The 21,218-nt window shown below is 34.5% G+C and overlaps 3 protein-coding genes and 1 long non-coding RNA gene across 4 annotated transcripts; all 4 read right to left on the reverse strand.

Annotated features, from left to right (window-relative positions):
* Positions 1 to 2,141: 2,141 nt before the first annotated feature.
* On the reverse strand, positions 2,142 to 3,254 carry LOC148934478 (uncharacterized). Its single transcript, XR_016135542.1, has 3 exons — positions 2,990 to 3,254; positions 2,819 to 2,878; positions 2,142 to 2,392 (listed from the first exon to the last, which is right to left on the reverse strand). It is a non-coding gene; the product is annotated as an uncharacterized LOC148934478 (long non-coding RNA).
* Positions 3,255 to 7,097: 3,843 nt separating this feature from the next.
* Positions 7,098 to 16,296, reverse strand: LOC125185289 (uncharacterized). Its single transcript, XM_089057392.1, has 5 exons — positions 16,213 to 16,296; positions 15,621 to 15,863; positions 13,031 to 13,798; positions 12,733 to 12,941; positions 7,098 to 8,114 (listed from the first exon to the last, which is right to left on the reverse strand). The coding sequence occupies exons 3-5, from the start codon at positions 13,762 to 13,764 to the stop codon at positions 7,120 to 7,122; spliced, it is 1,938 nt and encodes a 645-aa protein (XP_088913518.1). The 5' UTR covers positions 13,765 to 13,798; positions 15,621 to 15,863; positions 16,213 to 16,296; the 3' UTR covers positions 7,098 to 7,119.
* Positions 11,084 to 12,731, reverse strand: LOC148934479 (uncharacterized). Its single transcript, XM_089057397.1, has 2 exons — positions 11,831 to 12,731; positions 11,084 to 11,348 (listed from the first exon to the last, which is right to left on the reverse strand). Exons 1-2 carry the CDS (start codon positions 12,291 to 12,293, stop codon positions 11,311 to 11,313), a joined length of 501 nt encoding a protein of 166 aa, XP_088913523.1. The 5' UTR covers positions 12,294 to 12,731; the 3' UTR covers positions 11,084 to 11,310.
* Positions 16,297 to 17,830: 1,534 nt separating the features above from the next.
* On the reverse strand, positions 17,831 to 19,918 carry LOC125185281 (uncharacterized). The gene is made up of 2 exons (XM_048081792.2): positions 19,123 to 19,918; positions 17,831 to 19,031 (listed from the first exon to the last, which is right to left on the reverse strand). The coding sequence occupies exons 1-2, from the start codon at positions 19,866 to 19,868 to the stop codon at positions 17,831 to 17,833; spliced, it is 1,947 nt and encodes a 648-aa protein (XP_047937749.2). The 5' UTR covers positions 19,869 to 19,918.
* Between the last annotated feature and the right edge of the window lie 1,300 nt (positions 19,919 to 21,218).

Consider the following 21,218-nt stretch of genomic DNA (forward strand, 5'->3'; position numbering starts at 1 on the left):
TCTTGAATGTTTTGTGGGCCTATATTAAAAGATATAGAAATTCATTTTCGTAAAATAAAAATCACCATTCTTAGTACACACTACATCTACTTTTATTGCTTTTCAAAGATTAAGATGCTCTACAAAAGAAAAGGAAAGAAAAGAAACTTCATCATATAACAGGATGGAAAAAGAAAAAAAAATGTGTATATTAAAGTTCTTGAAAGCTTTGTGTAATAAATGAATCAGGCAAACAGAGAGAGAGAGAGAGCAAAGAACATAAATTAAGTAAATTATACTACTCCTACCAAGTTTATCAAATTGAGTAAGTAACACATTTTAACCTTGATTAATAAATGTGTTTCATAAAAATATATAGTATATATATATATATAGGATTTTGATCAAAACAAGTATGGCCTTAAATCAAGAAATCAAGACCAAATTTAGACCATAGGATTTGGCGAGATCATCTTGAGATTAAAAGATCTAATGGCTCAATTAATTTCCTAAATATTATTATTTTATTCACTAAAAATCCAATAAGGCTACTAATGTCATTAGCTACATATCGATTGTTATGGAAGCTCCTATAATCTTGCTATTTCTCTTTCCCCTAACAAATCATATTCGTGAATTATGAGTTAATATTCTTTAACTTCATCTCATTCGTATCTTCATCTTCTTCAGCCGATGTACCATCAATCTTCCATTATATTTTTTTTCCATGAAGATTTATTATTTGTGATTAAGTAATTGCCAGAATATTCGATTTGTTAATATCCAGAATCAATCTCTCGTCGCATCTGTTGGTATCCCTCATCGGTAATTTTTTCGTCGGATCCAATATAACTGTAAGTTAATACTCCGTACCATTGCTCTCTCATCTCCTTATTCATTTCATCAGTTTGTTATCATTTTGTAATCTATAAATTCAGTGTCGTAATTTTGATCGATTTTGTTTCATGATTTGATAACTTAGATTTGTCGGTTATTTTTCTGGCATAGATTTTTGAATTCAGCCGGCGGTTAATATGTAACTCAGAGTTTTAGTTTTTGAATTTTCATTTATTTTGTTTAGTTGATTACAAAATCTGTTGTTTATGTCTTTGTATAGATTCTGTTTCTTCACTCCAGAAATGGAACAGCTTCTGTGACTGTAATTTTGTTGTTATGCTCTTATTCTTAATTAGTCAGTGTTCATAAATGTTTCGAAGGTACTATGTATGACTTAACTATCTATTTAGTATGACATATAATTGTTATGACCTCAGTCTACATTTAGCATGCCCTAATGTTATGAACCCTTAGTTGTGTACTTGTTTTTTTCAAACTTTCAATACGGTTACAACCCTGACTTATTAATAGTATTATTATGACATGATTTCGTATGACCTTAATTCGCACTAAGCATGACATACCGTTATTATCACTTATTAGAAACTAATTGAGGAATTTTATGGGGCAGAGGCACCGCAGGAAGTGGTAGTAGACTCCCCTTAAGAGTGGAGAAGGCTTTGAAGCTTAAGAGCAAGTCTTTGTGTCAATGCAAGAAATGTCAGGAGTGAGGTCACCACGATTCAAGGAATTGCGATAAATTCAAAGAGAAAGAAAAGCGGCGATCTAGAAGAAATGAAGTTTGAAACCGTGTATTCTCTTTTTTTTTTTTTTGAAGTGACGCCCAGTTTGTTTTTTTTGGACTCCATTTTATTTGCAATGTCAGGTTGTTTGAAATTACTGAGTTCGTTCAGTTTTCTATGAGGCATTCTGGTACTCAGTAGTTTTATGTCATGACTCGAATATTGGATTATTATGACCCAAGTTACCCATATGTTTCCATGACTCAAATATTCATTTATACGTTGTTAGTTTGTTTTAGGTCATGCTTAGATTGTTTTAGGTCATTCTATAAAATTCGAATGTGAAAAATACGGATGTCATTTTTAGGTCATGCTTAGTTTGTTTTATGTCATGCTTACTATCATGACCTAAAACACACTAAGAATGATCTTAATGTTCTCTAAATATGACATTCGGATGTGGTTCTATGTTTCGGCAATAAGATTGAGTTTTGCTGTAACACAACTCAAACTAACATAACATATATATGTAAGTCATTTCGATTATGAAAAGAGAGCACTCTTGGCTTTAGTACATGTTATTGTATTATCTTATTGTTTGAAATAATATTAAAACTAAACAAATGCATTTTTTTCCTTTCACGATAATATAAATCATTTTTACAAAAGAATGTATAATCTTATATCGAAAAGATTACAGATTAAACAATTGGATGTAATTTAGGGCCTCAAATTGTTAAAAAGGTTTCCCACACTTTGCCTTTCGCCATTGTCCATCCTTCATGCCGATTATCTCAAAACTCCGATTCTTTCTTTTTCACGATTGGGTTTCACTGCAATCAGGACCAAAACACCATTAAACTAAATTATGTCATTCATAACAGTACCAATGCATGTCATTTAAATGCAACTCGTATTTAACAATTTTTATGTCATGCATAACACATTTTCAAGTCATTGCTCTACAAAAGCGAAAATGAAAGAAATAATTTATGAAATTTTCCATATATTTACTTTTAAAAAAAAATAGATTTCCTTTTAGGGATACAGTAAAACTTCGTCACAACGATTATGTCATACAAAATGCAACTTTTTGTCATTGCTCCACTGTAACAAGTAGACAAAAATCATTCACTCATCTTTAAACATTTCTGCTGTTACGATAATTAGTTTTAGTATGTCCAAATCATAAACCAAGCTATTAATACAAAATTCAATTACCAAATGAATGACATAAATTACAAATTCAAGTGACATACCTTTAGGAGGTTGATTAATGGAAGGAGTTTTTATTTTAGATGTTTCCTTCTGTTCATAAACTATTTGAAAAATCAATAAAAGAATAAAAATCACAAAACGAAAAAGAAAATCGAATATGAAGCGTTGTGGGGAGCAAGCTAAAATCATATAAATTGTGAATCAGTTCTGACCCAAAATCTCCGTTGTTCTGGCCGAGCGAGTGTACACCATTGTTGGAAGAATTGTCATCGCCGATGAGAGATTTCGTAGGCTTATCTTCCACATTGAATTAAATTTCTAGGGTTTTTGGTTTGAAGGGTGATTGTGTTGGAGTGGTTTGCTTTGAAGGAAGAATTGATTATATTTTTTCTCTCTCTTAATTATTGGCGTTTAAATGGTATGAATATTAATCAATCCCATAAAATCCGCTCACAAAAAAACCGCTGTCAACGGTTCCACTTTTTCACTACCAAAAATGCCCTTCATATGACACAAATACGTCTTATTATGACTCAACAAAAACGAGGAGTCATTCCAGATCGTGGCCATTGATCTCCTAATCTGACGGTCCATATATAGTCTGTATTTCTATACTTATGGACTTCTTTTGGTAGATGAAAACCCTATATATATATATATATATATATATATATATATATATATAAAAGTTTGTGTTAAAATGACAATACCTCTTAAAGTGACACTGTGACACCACATATACAACAATATTATAAACTCTGCACAACAATATTTTAAACACTACACAGCAATCTATAGATTGCTGTATAGCGTGTTGGATATTGCTGACCGAGAAAAATTGTTGTATACAATGTTGTATATTGCTTGCCGAGATTTTTACCCTTTTTGCCACATGGCAGCTTATTATTCGTCCACGTATACAAAATGATTAGCTAGAAATGATGGTATGGTGTTATTTTAAGAGGCGTTGTCATTTTAACGCACCCCTATATACATTCCTAATTTTGTTATAAATTGACGTTTCAATAATTAAACTGATTGCATTACCAAATGCAGTTATAGAAAAGTGATATACACATAGAAGTTACTTTGAAAAGGGTTATAAATCAAAGAAAAGGATCAAATGAAGAGAACTTGATACTTTTCTTGGGTATATAAGTTTTTAAAATTTGATTCCAAGTTTTCCACAACCAAAGAAGTCTCAATTTCTCATCAAGTTACATACAATATATCTTGAATTTCAATACATATATAAACTTTACTGACAAAAATCATATTCCGATTCTGCGGAATCTTGCAAAACTTATCTTCGTAAACAAAGAAAAGAATTATACTTTAGATATTTAAATTATTTAGATTATCGATATACAATAGAAAAAGGTACTGAAACTTTGGATCGAAAATATATTGACGACTTTGATGAAAACGGAAGTGTGACATTAAAGTTGGGGCATTCTTAAATTTAAGTTTGAAATTTACTTACGGTGATTTTTTAGTTTGTACTGGAAAAAATATATTGAATGTATTATATTATTTCTTCACTTAATAATTCTAAGTCGAAAATTTCATCGAACTTAGAGCATCTCCAATGGTCGGCTAGCGACCGGCTAGCCGATTCGTCGCGCTAGCCGATCGGCTAGCCAAACCATTGGAGGCGGCCAGCGGAAAATCGGCGAGCCGATCAGCGTGGGCTGGCCGATCGCTCGGCACTGGCCGATGCGCTGGCCGCCATTGTGGCGTGCCGATCGGCCAGCGCTATTTTTTAATTTTTTTTTTTAATTTTTGAAAAACTATATAAACCCGATTTTCTTTATCTCTAAATTTTTGTACAAGAGCAACATCTAGCGATGGACAACAACAACTAGCCCAATACAAAATTAAGACCTAAAATAGAAACATGTCATACCGTCGGGAGACCCCCGTTCGGCTAGCGGCAAACTATAATGGATTCAAGGCATACTAACATTTTTTAATGTATTTTTCCTGTATATGTGTCGTAAATTTAATTCCGTATTTTGTGTTTTTTTTCTTTATTATGTAATTATTTTTATCTATGTACTTCTTAATGCAATTAATGAATTTTCCCGTATATGTCTCGTAAATTTAGTTCCGTAATTTAATCGTAATTTTAATTCCCGTAAATGTAGTATTTTTTGAATTATTTTTAGTGCGGTTGGCCTATGGCTGGCCTAAATCTGATGTGGCAGGGGGATTTTTTAGTGTTGCTGACGTGGCAGGGGGAGAAACTGCTGGCCGATTTCTGGCCGGTGCACCATTGGAGATGCTCTTAAGTTGACATCTTTTCAACAAACATGCATCAAATAATGACATGCATCGAACTTAAAGCCAATTTGTAATATAGTATATATGATGTATATATAATTTTTGTTATGTTTGTATTAAATTATAATAGCCAGCTTTTGAAATAGGGATAAAGTTGTCCCTTAAGTAAATGCATATAATTTGATGCTGTTATTGTTTTGATCAAAATTTAACTGATACTATAGTCTGAATGTGGACCATTCGAAATAGTCATGGCACAAAATATTCTAGTATGATTATGAATAGTTTTAATTTGTACTGGATGTTAGTATGATTATTAATCATTTTATGCAAAACATGATGATGATATACCTATAGAAAACTTGAAAAGTTCCCTTAATTTGCACAAAAATTATTGAGTCGAACTATTGAGAGAACAACATAAATAATACTCCCTCATTTCTCCCTATTTTGATCATTTTATTCACAGATCATCAAATAATATTGTAAATTACAATTTGAAATCTAACTCTTACGGCATAATTAGGTGGAAATTTCCAAGAAACAGCTTTATATGAGAAAGAAAGAATTAGAACAATTGCATATGAAATATATTTTAAAAAGTCTAATGTATTTTCCTAATATATGTGCAAATTGAGATAGGGAGACAAAAAAAAAATGGAGATTTCGAGATATATGGGGCTTGTTTATTTGGGCCTTAATCAAGTTAGAATTATTTGTGGTACAGCTTAGGGCTCATACTTGTTTTGGACTTTGGGATTTTGAAATAATGGGTCTCAGATCTTAAATTCAAAATTTTAAAAGAGAAAAAGTTAAATGATTTTAAAAACAATGAGGGTTAAGATTTTAGAGCTTTGTTACATTAGATTTTATAGTTATGAAGTGAAAAGTGATATATTTGGGGAGTGTTATATTGCTAATTCAATGCTTAATTGCTAACTACAACTCAATAATAGTCATTAGATATTCAAATTAAAGGCCTAGATCATTAACCACAAAATGTCAATACAATCAATAAAAAACGTCAATAAGGCTATATGATTAATTCCAATAAAAATCAATACGGGTATTAATGTCAAGTTAGTTATAACTAACTTTTAAAAGAAATCCCAAAACTTTAAATTCATATAACATATATCAAATTAAAGATAATTTTATAAGGATTCCAACGATATACTACATGCATATGTTCCGATGTCAAAATTTGAAAAAAAAAATCTAGAATTTTCTTATTTTTCGTACACAGGCTAATGTCAATACAGCTAAGATAATATGTCAATATAAAGCATATACAATGTCAATCCTAAATTTTTGTTGACATTCTCAAAGCATTGTGTTGATATTTTCGAAATACTATATTGACATTTTCATCCAAAACCCTAATTTGGCGTTTTTTTTTAATTTTTTTCGATTTAATTAATAAAAACGAAAATTACACGTGACAAATTGTAGACCACACATTTTTTAAAATCATGTGGCCTTAAATTAATTGTAGTTAGCAATTAAATGATGAGTTAGCAATTGATCACTCCCCGCTACATTTATATGGTTAAAAAGATAAATTTCAGCGTTAATTTTATCCTAAAGCGGTGGCGTTACATTTAGCCGGGGAGTATGCCACATAATTTCTAATTTCTATAGTCCACGTCTGCACGAATATTGATAAGAATTTTCTATGGTTGCAAAATATGAAGAAATTAAAAGTTGATTAATATACGTGCAAATCAATAAGTTTGTTTGCAACCCATGGTTTAATTTTGGTTTATGTTTCAACTTTTACCACATTAGATTCGTTTGAAATTTAAACTGAGAAAGATAGTGAAGTTTAAATTAAATAATAAAGTATTATTTTTCTTGACTTTGGAGTACTAAAATACTAGATACACGCATTCATAAAAAAAAGTGCAAGAATAATATAAGTAAATACGCAAGAATTATAGAAGTTTTATATATATGCATGAGCATATAAGAACAACACACATATAACTAGAAAACAAATACAACAATCATACACATATGCACAAACTCGATTAAAAAGATAAAATTGATTCAATGTGAATCAGATGGCCCTTTGGGCATCATCCATGTGTATGATACCGCAGTATTTACACACTACAAAGAAGCACAACGCACATTGAAATCCAGCCCTATCATAGCAAATGGAATGGCAATGATAAAGGTCACATCTGTTTTTGTTGGTTATGATTTGAAATCTAAGAGGGTGATCGTGAATATTGGAAATCACATATTGTGTCCCATATTTAATGTTTCTGTACTCACCCGATGTAGCAGGAAAGCATTTGGGATGAAAGGATTGATCGCAGTCACGGCAATGATACATCCACAACGTGGGGTCCATTTGGACCTCGCAGTTGCTGCAGTAGAAATCACCGGGACGATTGACACATGCATCATATGTCAACGGCAACAAATGATTCTCCAATCTGTGCTTATTTGTTGCCGGTAGCATCACACATTTACTACATACAGAGAACGAGCAGCTATTGCATCTGTATTGTTCTTTTCGCATAGATATAGGCCAATAACAGCTGACACATACACCAAACCCGAAATAATCAGGTGTGACTAGCTTCAGATAGTTATGTCGCGGGTGAGATGCGTGTTTTATGGTGTTGGGCAGAGAAGCACACTTGATGTCTATTTTGAAAAAACAGCCTTTGTATGTACAAGCGTAATAGAGCCCATTCGTATAACTCCAACAAATATAACACCGTATCCAACCTGTTAGCTTGCCATCAGCATTTCGAAGGGTTAGGTTGTGATCTTTGTGAGGATGAATAGGAAGAGAGGTGATGTGTAGTGGTAAGTTGAAGCATGACAAGTGGAGAAAGTATTTGCATTCATCGCAACTCATATAACCATTCTCGCACTCATCATTATTATCATATGTTTGCTTCTTTTCACGTATAGGCAGTGCGCACCCATCGCATATTAATTTCCATCTTGGAATACTGTTAAAATCATCTTCATTGTCATCGCTATCATCATCATCATCATATTTTTTGTAGTGAGCATGAGATGATGACGATGAAGCTGAAAATGAAATAAAAGTTAGTGTTGAGACAAATAGTTTTCATATATTATTGATTTGAAAAGATATCCAACATCCATGAATTTATAGGAGTGTTGTAGACTCTTGAGATACAATAATAAATACATTCTTGGAACTAGTCTACCATTGAAACTAGATATTATAACAGCTCTATTCTTGAAACTCTTGATGCTCATCTTGGAACTCTTGATGCTTATCTTGGAACTCTTGATCTTTATTAACTAACACTCCCCCTCAAGTTAAGTAACGGGATTTCCGATACTTAACTTGGTAAGAGCTTCTGAGAAAACTTTTGCTCCAACTGCTTTTGTCAAAATATCTGCAAGCTGATCTTTGGATCGAACAAATGGGAACTCAACAATTTTTGCCTCGATTTTCTCTTTGATGAAGTGTCTATCTACCTCAACGTGTTTTGTTCGATCATGTTGGACTGGATTTTCTGCAATGTTGATTGCGGCTTTGTTATCACAAAACAATTGACATGGTTTTTGTGATAGAAAGCTCAACTCTTCCATCAATCCCCTAAGCCACAGTACCTCTGTCAAACCATTTCGGATTCCTCTGAATTCTGCCTCTGCGCTTGACAACGCTACGACCTTCTGCTTCTTGCTCTTCCAAGTGACTAGGTTTCCTCCAACAAACGTAAAGTACCCAGAAGTGGATTTTCTATCTACTGGGTTTCCAGCCCAGTCAGCATCTGTATAACCGTGAATCTCCAAATGTCCATTATTCTTGAACATAATTCCATGATCAAATGTTCCTTTGAGGTATCGGACAACTCTCAATGCTGCTTCAAGGTGGTCGTTTTGGGGTCGGTGCATAAACTGACTTATCACACTTACTGCATATGCGATATCTGGTCTAGTGTGTGACAAGTAGATTAATTTTCCTACTAACCTTTGATACCTCTCTCGGTCAGCTAGTTGGGCTCCCTCGATCATTTGGAGACCATGGTTTATTGCAATTGGTGTGTCTGCTGGCTTACATTCCATCATACCGGATTCTGCTAGAAGATCCAATGTGTATTTCTTCTGATTGATAAAGATCCCTTCCTTTGATCTTAGGACTTCAACTCCCAAAAAATACTTGAGTGCCCCCAAATTCTTCATTTCAAATTCCGTTGCCAAATTCTTCTTAAGTTGCTCTATCTCTTCAAAATCGTCTCCTGTGATAATCATATCATCAACATAAATTATTAGGCACGTGATTTTATCTCCCCTCTTCTTCAGGAATAGAGTGTGATCCGCATTACTTTGCTGATAGTTGTACTTCTTCATGGCTTCTGTAAATCTCCCGAACCAAGCTCTCGGAGACTGTTTTAACCCATACAAGGTTTTCTTCAATTGACAGACTTCTCCGACTTCAAAGTCATCCTCGAACCCAGGCGGAGCTTCCATGTACACTTCCTTCTTGAGTTCACCGTGCAAGAATGCATTAGTCACATCTAATTGGTGTAAGGGCCAATCTTTGTTTGCTGCAATAGAAAGCAGTACTCTAACTGTATTCATCTTTGCCACTGGTGAGAATGTTTCGGAGTAGTCCACCCCATATGTTTGAGTATATCCTTTAGCTACAAGACGAGCCTTGTATCTCTCGATAGTTCCGTCAGGCTTCCGTTTGATTGTAAAGACCCATCTACAGCCAACAGTGCGTTTTCCTTTTGGCAGTCGACATTTCTTCCAAGTCTTGTTTCTCTCCAAGGCTTTTAATTCGACCATCATCGCTTCTCTCCAGTGTTTGATTCTTTGAGCTTCTCTGACTGTTTGTGGGATTTCTTCTTCTTCATATAAAGCTGCCTCAAATGCTCGGGCCAGTTTTGTCAAGTTTGCTTTTGCTACACTTCCTATTGGATATCTTGATTTTCTTCCGCCTATCTTTTCCGGAGAATATCTTTTGGGTGGAATTCCCCGAGTACTCCGATGTGGCAAAATATATTGTCCAGTATCCTCATCAATGATCTCTCTTTCTTTATCTGCAACCATATTGTCAGTAGTAACAATAACAGAGTTCTCATTAGAGTTGTTTACCTCGGATATCGGATGAGAGGACGTTTGGGCGGCACTTTGTTCCGCAGGTTGACATGTGTGTAAGACCTGCTCGGCGACAGGAGTAGTTGGCTCGGGTTGACCTTCATTGGGGCTATGATCATGGAATATAGGCATCCAACTTAGCATGTCATCATTTGAAACCTCATTCATTTCCTTCTCCCCCTGACTGTTAAGTTGGGTGTTGTAAAAGAATTCAGTTTCTAGGAAATTACAGTTCATCGTGGTGATAACTTGTCGGTTTTGTGGATCATAGCATCTGTAGCCCTTTTGACTTCTCCCATACCCAATGAAAACACACTTAATCGCACAAGGGGCTAGTTTCATTCTCTCATGTTTCGGGACATGAACGAACACGGAACATCCAAAAATTCGAGGTTCAAGAGATAAGGCTTGAGGGACACTGGTTAAGGAAGATAAAACTTTGAGTGGGGTTTGAAGATTTAGGATTTTTGTAGGGAGGCGATTTATAAGGTATACTGAGGTAGCAATTGCTTCAGGCCAAAAATATTTTGGGACTTTTGACTCAAAAATAAGTGCCCTAGTCATTTCTAAAATAGTTCGGTTTTTGCGTTCAGCTACCCCATTCTGTTCAGGTGTGTAGGCACAAGAAGTTTGGTGAATCAAACCTTTCTCAATGCAAAAATTTTTCATTTGTGTGTTAACAAACTCCCCCCCATTATCTGATCGAAGAATTTTGATTTTTGTCTGAAATTGGGTGAGGATCATGGCATAAAATTCACAAAATTTAGAGAAGACATCAGATTTGTTTTTCAAAAAATACACCCATGTCATGCGAGTGCAATCATCAATGAATGAGACAAAATATTTCAAACCATTTCCCCCAGAAATTGGACAAGGACCCCACACATCTGAATGAATCAAGGAAAAAATCGAATCCACTCTAGTATTGTTGGATTTAAAAGATTGTCTGTGGCTTTTAGCCAAAACACAAGTTTCACACTCAAAAACAGAATTGTTCACAAGATGCGGAAACAAAAGTTTTAAGTAACTAGAAGAAGGATGCCCTAACCGCCTATGCCATAACCATGTTTCTCGTTCTGAAGATCCATGAGCCAACATTGCCCTGCCAGTTTGAGCTATCTCGTCCACATAGTATAACCCGCGGCGTTCAGTGCCACGCCCAATAATCGTCCCCGTTCGGATATCCTGAAGAAAACAAAATTTAGGATGCATTAGAAGAGTGCAATTGAGCTCTCGTGTTACGTGACTAATGGACATTAGTTTCTGGGAAAGAGATGGCACGTAAAGACAATTAGATATTTTCAAAGTAGGAGAAATTTGAACAATGCCAGCCCCCTCGACCCGAGCAAAATCACAACCAGCAGTTTCAACATATGTTCTTGTCGCCTTAGATAATTCACCGAAGTCCGATCTATCATAGGTCATAGTATCGGTTGCCCCACAGTCAAATATCCAACCTCTATCATTTTCTACATTTCCCTTTTTGACATTGCATGCAGTAGAAATTTCAGATTCATCTTCTAATGCTGAAAAACGATTTTTACACAAAATCTGGGGTTCAATCTGCAATGTAGGGGTTCTTAGGGGTGTACTTGCAAGATGGTGGGGTAAAATTTGATATTTTTCAAAACTGGAAGGGTTTGAGGATAAATTCCCAAACCCTTTACCTCCAACGGTGCAACTTGCGAATTGAGCCCTAGCCGCTGCATCTCCTCCAATTTCAACTCCGGTCGCCATCGCGTGTCCGCTGCTGCCGGATGGGAGAGCCGCCGGTACACCGTCGTCGCCCCCGGTGTTGGTGGCCGCTTGGCTGCCCATCGGGGTGGCAGAAAATTCTCCTTCTCCTGCTCTCCCCATCGCCAATCTCCCCTTAGCGACCGGATTCCGGTTGGTTTTACGGCGGTCCTCCCACCACTCCGGGTAGCCGACAACTTCGAAACACGTCTCCTTTGTATGTTTTGTTTTTCCGCAGTGGCTGCAGACTTGGCCTCTCGGAGACGGCAACGGTCTGGTGTAGCTCCGACGCGGCGGCGGTTGTCCGCTCGATCGACCTTTGAATCCAACCCCGATTTCTGAAGCAGGAGTTGGGGTTGAGGGCTTCCAATTGTTTGACAATCCTAAATGCGTCATCCAAATTCCAGTGCGTGTTTCTGGTACAGATGCAACTTGTTTGGACAATTTGAATAGGGTTTGATGGGTGCTCACTTGATTTTGGCTGTTTTCAGGTTTGAGAATGGATGTAGGGGCTGATTTTGCCTTGATTTAGTCAAGGGGTTGAGGGATATTGAACGATGATGAGAATTCCTCTGAGTTCTAAAAAATTAGGATCGAAATCTTGCTCGTGATACCATGTTGAGACAAATAGTTTTCATATATTATTGATTTGAAAAGATATCCAACATCCATGAATTTATAGGAGTGTTGTAGACTCTTGAGATACAATAATAAATACATTCTTGGAACTAGTCTACCATTGAAACTAGATATTATAACAGCTCTATTCTTGAAACTCTTGATGCTCATCTTGGAACTCTTGATGCTTATCTTGGAACTCTTGATCTTTATTAACTAACAGTTAGTAGATGAGGGTGATTGGAGAAGCTATACATGCCACCGATGTTGTGATTGTCATGATCATGATGAGGGATGAGAATTTGCTCTTTTTGTTGCTTAACAAAGGGTTTGATCATCTCCTCATACATGTCTTCTATTGCTATTGGAAACTTGGTAGCCTCTTTCTCATCATCAATTACATTTGCATCATTTTCACTATCAAATCTGAAAGAAAAATCAAACCAAAATAGTTAATTAAATATTTCTGAGTCAATATCTAAATGATATGAGTAAACAATAGTAAGAAGTATTACGTAGAGGTGGCGCAGTTGAGATGGACGACATATCTACAAAGGACGCAATGATAGACCCAACGTCTCAATGGCAAATTTGTGCTGCATATACCACAAACAAATTCATATTGGATGTACTCAGGGGAAGGATAAAAGGCGAGGGAGAGAGAGTGGTGATGATGAGGGAATTCCTTAGACTCAGGGAGGAGTGCGCAACTCTCATGTATCCAGTAGTCGCATATATTGCAGGTGTAGGAGTCCCCTCTCTCATTGGCACCACATGCATCACAGGGGAATGGGCTCCACCTCGTCTTCTTGGAAAAGTGTAGCTCATGTTGAGGGTGGCTTGGGTGGGCCATAGCCGGGGTCTTATCATTAAGACTCCCTGCGATGCATCCCAAGTGGACCCACAATCCATCACAGCCCCCTTGGCTACATTTGTACCTTAACCCAAACACCTTCTTTTCACAAACTGCACATTTTGTAGATCTACGCATTTCTTTTGGCATATACAGTGTGAGGGGGTGTGAAGGATGGAGAGGAAGCATAATCTCTCTCGGCATTTCCATGCATTCTTTGTGTAATAACCAACCAAATCCACACATAATACTGCATCCATAAGTCGCGTCTCCGTCTCTAAATAATCTCCAACAACCAGCACAGTAATATTTGTATTTAATTTCATTGGTCGAGTCAAGAACGATCCGACCCAACGGATGTTCATGACTCATATGAAGAAAAGTCTCCTCCTCCATTTCTCTTCCTTTCTCTCTTAACAATTTTTCCCCTCTTCCAATCACACCGGAAAAGAGAGTATATTTACAGTCAGTTAATAATACTCATCCAGACTATTCACACTTTTAATTTTGATAATGTACATTTAAACATGAGTAGTCAGTGTAATTAAATTAATAATGTTAGTATAAAAAACAAGGCAATGCTTAATAAGGAAACACTTGACTAACTCTAATATCTTAATTATATATATTATTTTTACTTAAAATAAAAATAGTGCAAATAGTTTGGGACATAAACGAAATATGCAAATAGCATGCGAAAGAGGCAGTACTATAATTATGCAGACAATTGGAATGAGCAAAGAATATCTATAAGAGGGTATTTAAACAATAGTATATAATAAGTCCTACGGCTACATTTAAACTCACACATTCTTTTCTTGATAGTATAAAAATATACTACCTTCGTCCTTGGAAAATGAAATTTTTTTAAACGGCATGAGCTTTAATGCACAATTGGTAAATTAAGAGTGAAAGGAAAATTGGTAAAGTAAGCAAGATGGAGAAAAAATAGTGAAAGTCCTGGCAGTGAATTATGAGATCTGCGTCCTAAAAGAGAAAGTTAGAGACGGCCTAAAATGGAAACAGTTCATATTTTTTTAGGGACGAAGGTAGTAGTACTTTATATTGTTATTTTGTTTCAGAATTGACATTTTAACAATTTAACTGATGATTACATTATTAAACGAATTTAAAACAAAGTTCAATACCATATACCTAAAAGTTATAGTTTGATGAAATTTAGATAGAAAAGTTCTTATCTTGGTATAAAAATGGATATAACTATTAACAATTTAACACAAACCGCGGATTCGAAATAATCTTATTGAGTAAGAATGCAAAAGAGAAAAAGGAAAAAAAAAAAGCAAAAGCCATAAAGGAAAGAAAAAAAGAAAAGGATGATAATCGAGCACTAGCTAGCTAGGAACTTTTCTTGGTAGGATGATAATCACAAGTATCTTGAAATTTAGACATGTAAGTTTTTGTTAAGAATAATCATATTCCAATTCTATGGAAACTTAAAAAATTCTTTCATAAACAAAGAATTATACTATCGATATCACTATATAAAGTTATTTAGATTATTTTCTCAACGTATATAAATTTTCGTTCGAAACAACAGTTTTAGCATTGATCACACACTTAAATAATTAAATGTGACATTTAGGTTCTTCAAGCTTCATTTTCAGTTAAAAAGAAAAAAAAATCGTAATATGGATAATTCATAAATAGTTAGTTACTAAATTTTGATGCTTATATCAAATTGATTGCTATACTTTAATACAATTATTTCAAAATGAATGCTACATTGTAAAATTTGAAGTTTAGTTTAGTTTTCTGCTCAAATAGTTAGTCACGTTCGATATGCAAATCTATAATTGGAGAAGAATGTAGAAAAAGTAAACAAATGAAAGAATATTCATCAAATATCTTGTCATTCAGACATATAATTAAATTCCGAATCTATGGATCGGAAACTTGAAAATCCCTACCTTCATAAACAAAGAAAAGAATCATACTTTTGATATCATAAATTATTTAAATTTTAATCTTCACATAACTACCGACATGGGAAATGTTTATCATAATTGCGTCAGACAGCAATTTAACATAATTAAATATACCTGTAATATTTAAATAAATATCACAACAAAGTTGCCCGCCTTTCACAAACTACATTATAGTAATTAATAAAAAACACATTCCAAATACAAAGCCATCACAAGTTAAATACATGATATACATCACAGAATCTCATTACCATTTACAATCAAAAAATTCACAGCAATGAAGATTCAGAATAAATACATTACCTATTTGAGAGAGAGAGAGCCGATTCTGGCCGGCTTCAATCGGTGACTTTGCCGGAATTTGATCAGGAAACAAAACGGGAGAAGAGGAGACCGAGAAAGAAGTCGTGGAGATTGGAGAAAGATAAGAAACTCTATTGATTTATTCACTTCAACTCAAGTCTTTTATATATATACTGCCGGGGACTTGGGGTGGGAGGTAGTGCACGTGGGGTCGCTGGCATCTCGAATGTATTTGTGTATAACCTACTATGAAAAATAGTTATACTAATAAACGTATCATTAAGATTCATTTTCAATTTAAAAAAGTAAAAAAAAATGAATTACTGCATTATAAACTATTTAAATAAAATTAAATAAATGACTCAATTTCTTTCGAACAATCCAAAAAGGAATATGACTCAACTAACTTGGAACTAATAGGGTTGGGGTGCTATGTATTATAAATATAATTAGTTGAATCGAATTTCAGTTAATATGACTAGATATGATATATAATCATATCAAGATAAAGAAATTAAAATATCGACATGTGTATTTATTTTTGTGGGCCTATATTAAAAGATAAAGAAATTAATTATCGTAAAAAACTCACCATTCTTATTGCACACTATATCTACTTTTATCGCTTTTCAAAGATTATAACTGATTATAACTAAAAGGTACTCTACAAAAGAAAATAAAATTCATCATATATAAGAAGGGAAAAATTGTACAGTATGTTTTAAAGTTATTGAGAGCTTTATGAAATACTAGAATCAAGCAAACGTACAGAGCGAGCAAAGAATGGAAATAAAGTAAATTATACTACCAAGTTTATCAAATTGTGTAACACATTCTAACCTAGATTACTTAATGAAAAACATATTCGTATATTCTTAATTTTTTGATAAATTGACGTTTCAATAATTAAATTAAACTGATGAATACATTATCAAACAAAAGTGATATACACATAGTTCATAGGAAAGGAAGGGTTATAGTAAATCAAAGAAAAGGGTAAAATGAAGAGAACTAAATACTTTTCTTGGGTATATAAGTTTTAAAATTTGATTGCAAGTTTTCCACAACTTAAGGATTTGTCTCAATTTCTCATCAATATCTTAAAAATTCAATGCATATAAACTTTACTAACAAAATCATATTCCGATTCTAAGGAAACTTGAAAAAGATATATATTTCATTAGTTAATGAAATAATTTTGCAAACTTGTAATGTGAGAAAGAATGAATTAATAAAAGAGGTAAACTATACCAAGTCTGACAAAGTAAGACATCACACATTCTTTTCTTAATATAAAATTATCGTATATATTCTTATTTTTGTTTCAAAGTTGACGTTTTAATAATTTGTTTGATGATTGCATTATCAAACGATGTCGAATTGTCGACACTAAATCAAACTGCTTTACACATAAAAGTTATTGTCTGAAAAAAGTTATATATTCTCTCATACTACAGTTTACTATTTTGGTCCGTCCCTGAAAATTTGATACACTTCACTTTTACCATTTTTGGTAATGGACCCCATATTCCACTAACTCATTCCTACTCACATTTTATTATAAAACTAATACTTTAAAAGTAGGACCCACATCCCACCAACTTTTTCAACTCACTTTCCATTACATTTCTTAAAATCCGTGTCAGGTCAAAGTGTAGCAAATTTTGGGGGACGGATGTAATAATACATAGTAGTATAATTTTTTCTTAGCTGTTGTTTTCTTTTTTATTACTCCTATTTTTTTCAAAACAAATTGTTGTTGAGGTGAATGCAACTAGGCGTGAGATCAGCTCGAGCGATGAAGCTGAAGTTTGAACGGAGGGAGTAATTCGTTTATAAAACCGGTTGGATTCGATTCAAAAACAAGTTGCATATGCCGTTGGAGATTGGAGAAAGATGAGAAACTCTATTGCATTATTTACTTCACCCCATGTTATGAGGTTCAGTTCTTATATACTGTTGGAGCGGGAGGTGGTGCACGTGGGGTCGCTGGCAAGTTAATAGAGTTAGCAATTTAAGATTGTTAATTAGCAATTTATCATATCTCTCTCTCTATATATCAATATATGCAAGAGCAATCAAATATGTACATAAATACAAGAACAACACACATTTAGCCCATAAGATAAAAACAACAACCATATACATATGCAATCCCCTGAATGCCCATTAAAAACAGAAATTTGATTTGATGTGAATTAGAAGGCCTTCTAGGCATCATCCATGTGTTTGACACCGCAGAATTCACACACGGCAAAGAAGCATGATACACATTGGAATCCAGGCTTATCATACACATTGACATGGCATAAATCACATCTCTTTTTCTTGGATATGATTTGAAATATAAGAGGGTGATCATGAATATTGGAAATCACATACTGCTCTGTCCCATATTTGATGTTTTTGTAATCACCCGACGTAGCGGGAAAGCATCTGGGATGAAAGGATTGGTCGCATTCTCGACAGTGATACATCCAACTCCTGGGGTTCATTGGGCCCTCGCAGTTGCTGCAGTAGAAATCACCGGGACGGTTGACACGCGCATCATATGTCAACGGCAACAAATGATTCTCCAATCTATGCTTATTTGCTACTGGTAGTATCATACATTCACCACATACAGAGAATCTGCAGCTATTGCATCTGTATTGTTCCTTTCGTTCAGATATAGGCCACTGACAGTTAACACAGAAACCAAACCTGGAATCATCATCTTTGACTAGCTTCAGATAGTTATGTCGCGGGTGAGAAGCGTGTTTTATGGTGCTGGGCAGAGAAGCACACTTGATGTCTATTTTGAAAAAACAGCCTTTGTAGGTACAAGCGTAATAGAGCCCATTCGTATAACTCCAACAAATATAGCATTCTATCCGATCTGTTAGCTTGCCAACATTTCGAAGCATTAGTTTGTGATTGTTGAGAGGATGAATAGGAAGAGAGAGGATCTCAAGTGGCAAGTTGAAGCAGGACAAGTGGAGAAAGTATTTGCATCCATCACAACTCATGTAACCACTCTCATACTTATACCCATCACCTCTTTGCTTCTTTTCACGTATAGGCAGTGTGCACCCATCACATATTAATCCCCATCTGTCAAAATCATTTTCATCAACATCGTCGTCATCATCATCTATTTTGCAGTGATTATGAGATGATGACGAAGCTGAAGAAAATGTAGTAAAAGTTAGTAGATTATGAGGGTGCTTGGAGAAGCTACACTTGCCACCGATAATGTGATTATCATGGCCATGACGAGGGTTGATGTCAAGTTGTCGCTTAACAAAGGGTCTGACCATCTCCTCATACATGTCTTCTACTGCTACTGGAAACATGGCAGCCTCTTTCTCATCATCATCATCATCAATTGCATTTGCATTTTCATTGTCATGGTCATTTTTATCATCAGATCTGAAAGAAAATCCAACCAAAAGAGTTAATTAAATAATTTTGACGCAATGTATATCTAAATGATATGAGTAGACACTAAAATGAGTATTACGTGGAGGTGGCGCAGTTGAGATGAACGACATATCTGCAGAGTTGGCAATGATAGACCCAACGTGTCAATGATAAAGTTGTGCTGCATATATCACAATCAAATTCATATCGGATGTACTCAAGGGGAGGATAAAAGGCGAGGGAAAGAGCGTGGTGGTGATGATGAAAGTTCGCGGACAATGGGAGGAGTGCACAACGCTCATGTATCCCGTAGTTGCAGAGAGTGCAGATATAGGAGTCCCCTTTCTCAGTGGCACCGCATGCATCACAAGGGAATGGACACCACCTCGTTTTCTTGAAAAATTGAAGCTGATGCTTAGGGTGGCTTGGGTGCTTCATAGGCGGGTGCTCGTCCTCCTTAAAGCTAAAGCCCACCGCGCATCTCAAGTGGATCATAAATCCGTCACAATCCCCTTGGCTACATCCATAGCTTAACCCATACATATACATTTCACAAACCGCACATTCTTTTGGTTCCCTAATTATTGATAGTTGTGAATGATGGAGTGTGAGAGGGTGTGAAGGATGGACAGGATGCATAATCTCTTGAGGCATTTCCATGCATTCTTTGTGTAACATCCAACGAAATCCACACCCGCGGCTGCATCCATACATTGCATCTCCGGGTAAAATGTATCTCCAACAACCATAACACGCAGGGAGGTATGAAATTTCATGGGTCGAGTCAGGGAAGATCAGACTCAGCGGGTGTTCATGACACATATGAACAAAACTCTCCTTCTCCATTTCTCTTTCTCCGTTAACAATTTTTCCCCCTCTTCCTATCACTACGTACGCTCACTGAAAAAAATATATATACTCTGAGTATTGACGCCTAATATCATGAAACTAATTTAAATTCGTAATATATATTCTAAGTTTAAAATTTGTGGAAAAAAATAAATTTGTGAAAAATTTTGTGATATTAGGCGATAATACCCCATAATATAATTATGCAATGGAATGTGGGCAAAGAATGAATAAGAGGTAAATTATTATATTTTTGTTTCAAAATTGACGTTGCAATAATTTAAGTGATAATTGCATTACCAAGCGCACTTGAAACAAACTCAATACGTATAACTAAAAGTTATAGTTAGATAAATTTTAGATAAAAAGGTTCTTATCTTAGTATAAAATGAATTAACTATTAACAATTTAACACAACCCGTGGATTCGAAAAATCTTACTATAAGAATGCAAAAGAAAAAGAAAAAAGAAAAAGAAAAAGGAAGTATGTTTTAAACTTTTGATTATAAGTTTTCGGAAATATTTTCACCAAATACCTTGTAATTTAGATATGTGAGATTTTGCTAAGAATAATCATATTCCAACTGTATGGAAACTTCAAATTTTCTATTTTCATAAACAAAAAATTATACGTTAGATTTGTTTAGATTATTTTCAGAACGTACAAAAAAAGTAGTACCATATAATTTTCGTTCGAAATGGTAGTTTTAGTTTTAGGATTGATCACACTTAATTAGTTAAATGTGACATTTAGGTTATTCAAGCTTCCATTTTAGTTCAAAAGAAACAAATTAAAAAATAAATTAATATAGATAAATTCATAATTAGTCGTTATTAAATTTTGATGTTTATATCAAATTGATTGCTATACTTAAATTATTTCAGAATGAATACTAAATTTATACGCAATATTATATTATTTGAAGTTTAATTTACTTTTCTACTTACATATTCCACATGGATTTTTCCTATTGATTCTATTTATTAAAATATTTTCCAGCCATAATCCTACAGATATACAAACAATCATATCAAGATAAAGAAATCAAAACACCGACATAATATTAATTATATTAAACAACTTTTAAGTTATCTTCATGAATGTGTAGTTATTAATGTAGAAGAAATTCCATTTCTTTTACAAAGATTATAACTTAAAGTCATTCTCTTCAAAAGAGAAAAAAAGAAAAGAAAAATCAATCAGATATTAGAAGGGACAGAGGGAATATATTATAATATAAAAAAGTTTAGCAAATCAGATATTATGGCCTTGATTTATGTGTTCCTAATGATTAAATATAGTAAAGTTTATCAAATAATAGAGTCACACACATTTTAATTTTGGCC

Source organism: Salvia hispanica, chromosome 1 (genome assembly GCF_029641045.1).
Source record: "Salvia hispanica isolate PSC_SH4W2 chromosome 1, Shi_PSC_v1, whole genome shotgun sequence".
NCBI lineage: Eukaryota > Viridiplantae > Streptophyta > Magnoliopsida > Lamiales > Lamiaceae > Salvia > Salvia hispanica.

Excerpts from the sequence above, each read along its gene's own strand:
- LOC125185281 (XM_048081792.2), bottom strand. The coding sequence starts at position 19,868 with ATGGAGAAGGAGAGTTTTGTTCATATGTGTCATGAACACCCGCTGAGT. Across the intron at positions 19,032-19,122 it reads CTCAACTGCGCCACCTCCAC|ATCTGATGATAAAAATGACC; the intron begins GTAATACTCATT and ends ATTTTCTTTCAG.
- LOC125185289 (XM_089057392.1), bottom strand. The coding sequence starts at position 13,764 with ATGGAGGAGGAGACTTTTCTTCATATGAGTCATGAACATCCGTTGGGT. Across the intron at positions 12,942-13,030 it reads CTCAACTGCGCCACCTCTAC|ATTTGATAGTGAAAATGATG; the intron begins GTAATACTTCTT and ends TTTTTCTTTCAG. Across the intron at positions 8,115-12,732 it reads CCCTCATCTACTAACTGTTA|CTTCATCGTCATCATCTCAT; the intron begins GTTAATAAAGAT and ends TTTCATTTTCAG.
- LOC148934479 (XM_089057397.1), bottom strand. The coding sequence starts at position 12,293 with ATGACGCATTTAGGATTGTCAAACAATTGGAAGCCCTCAACCCCAACT. Across the intron at positions 11,349-11,830 it reads CGCAAGTTGCACCGTTGGAG|GATATCCGAACGGGGACGAT; the intron begins GTAAAGGGTTTG and ends TGTTTTCTTCAG.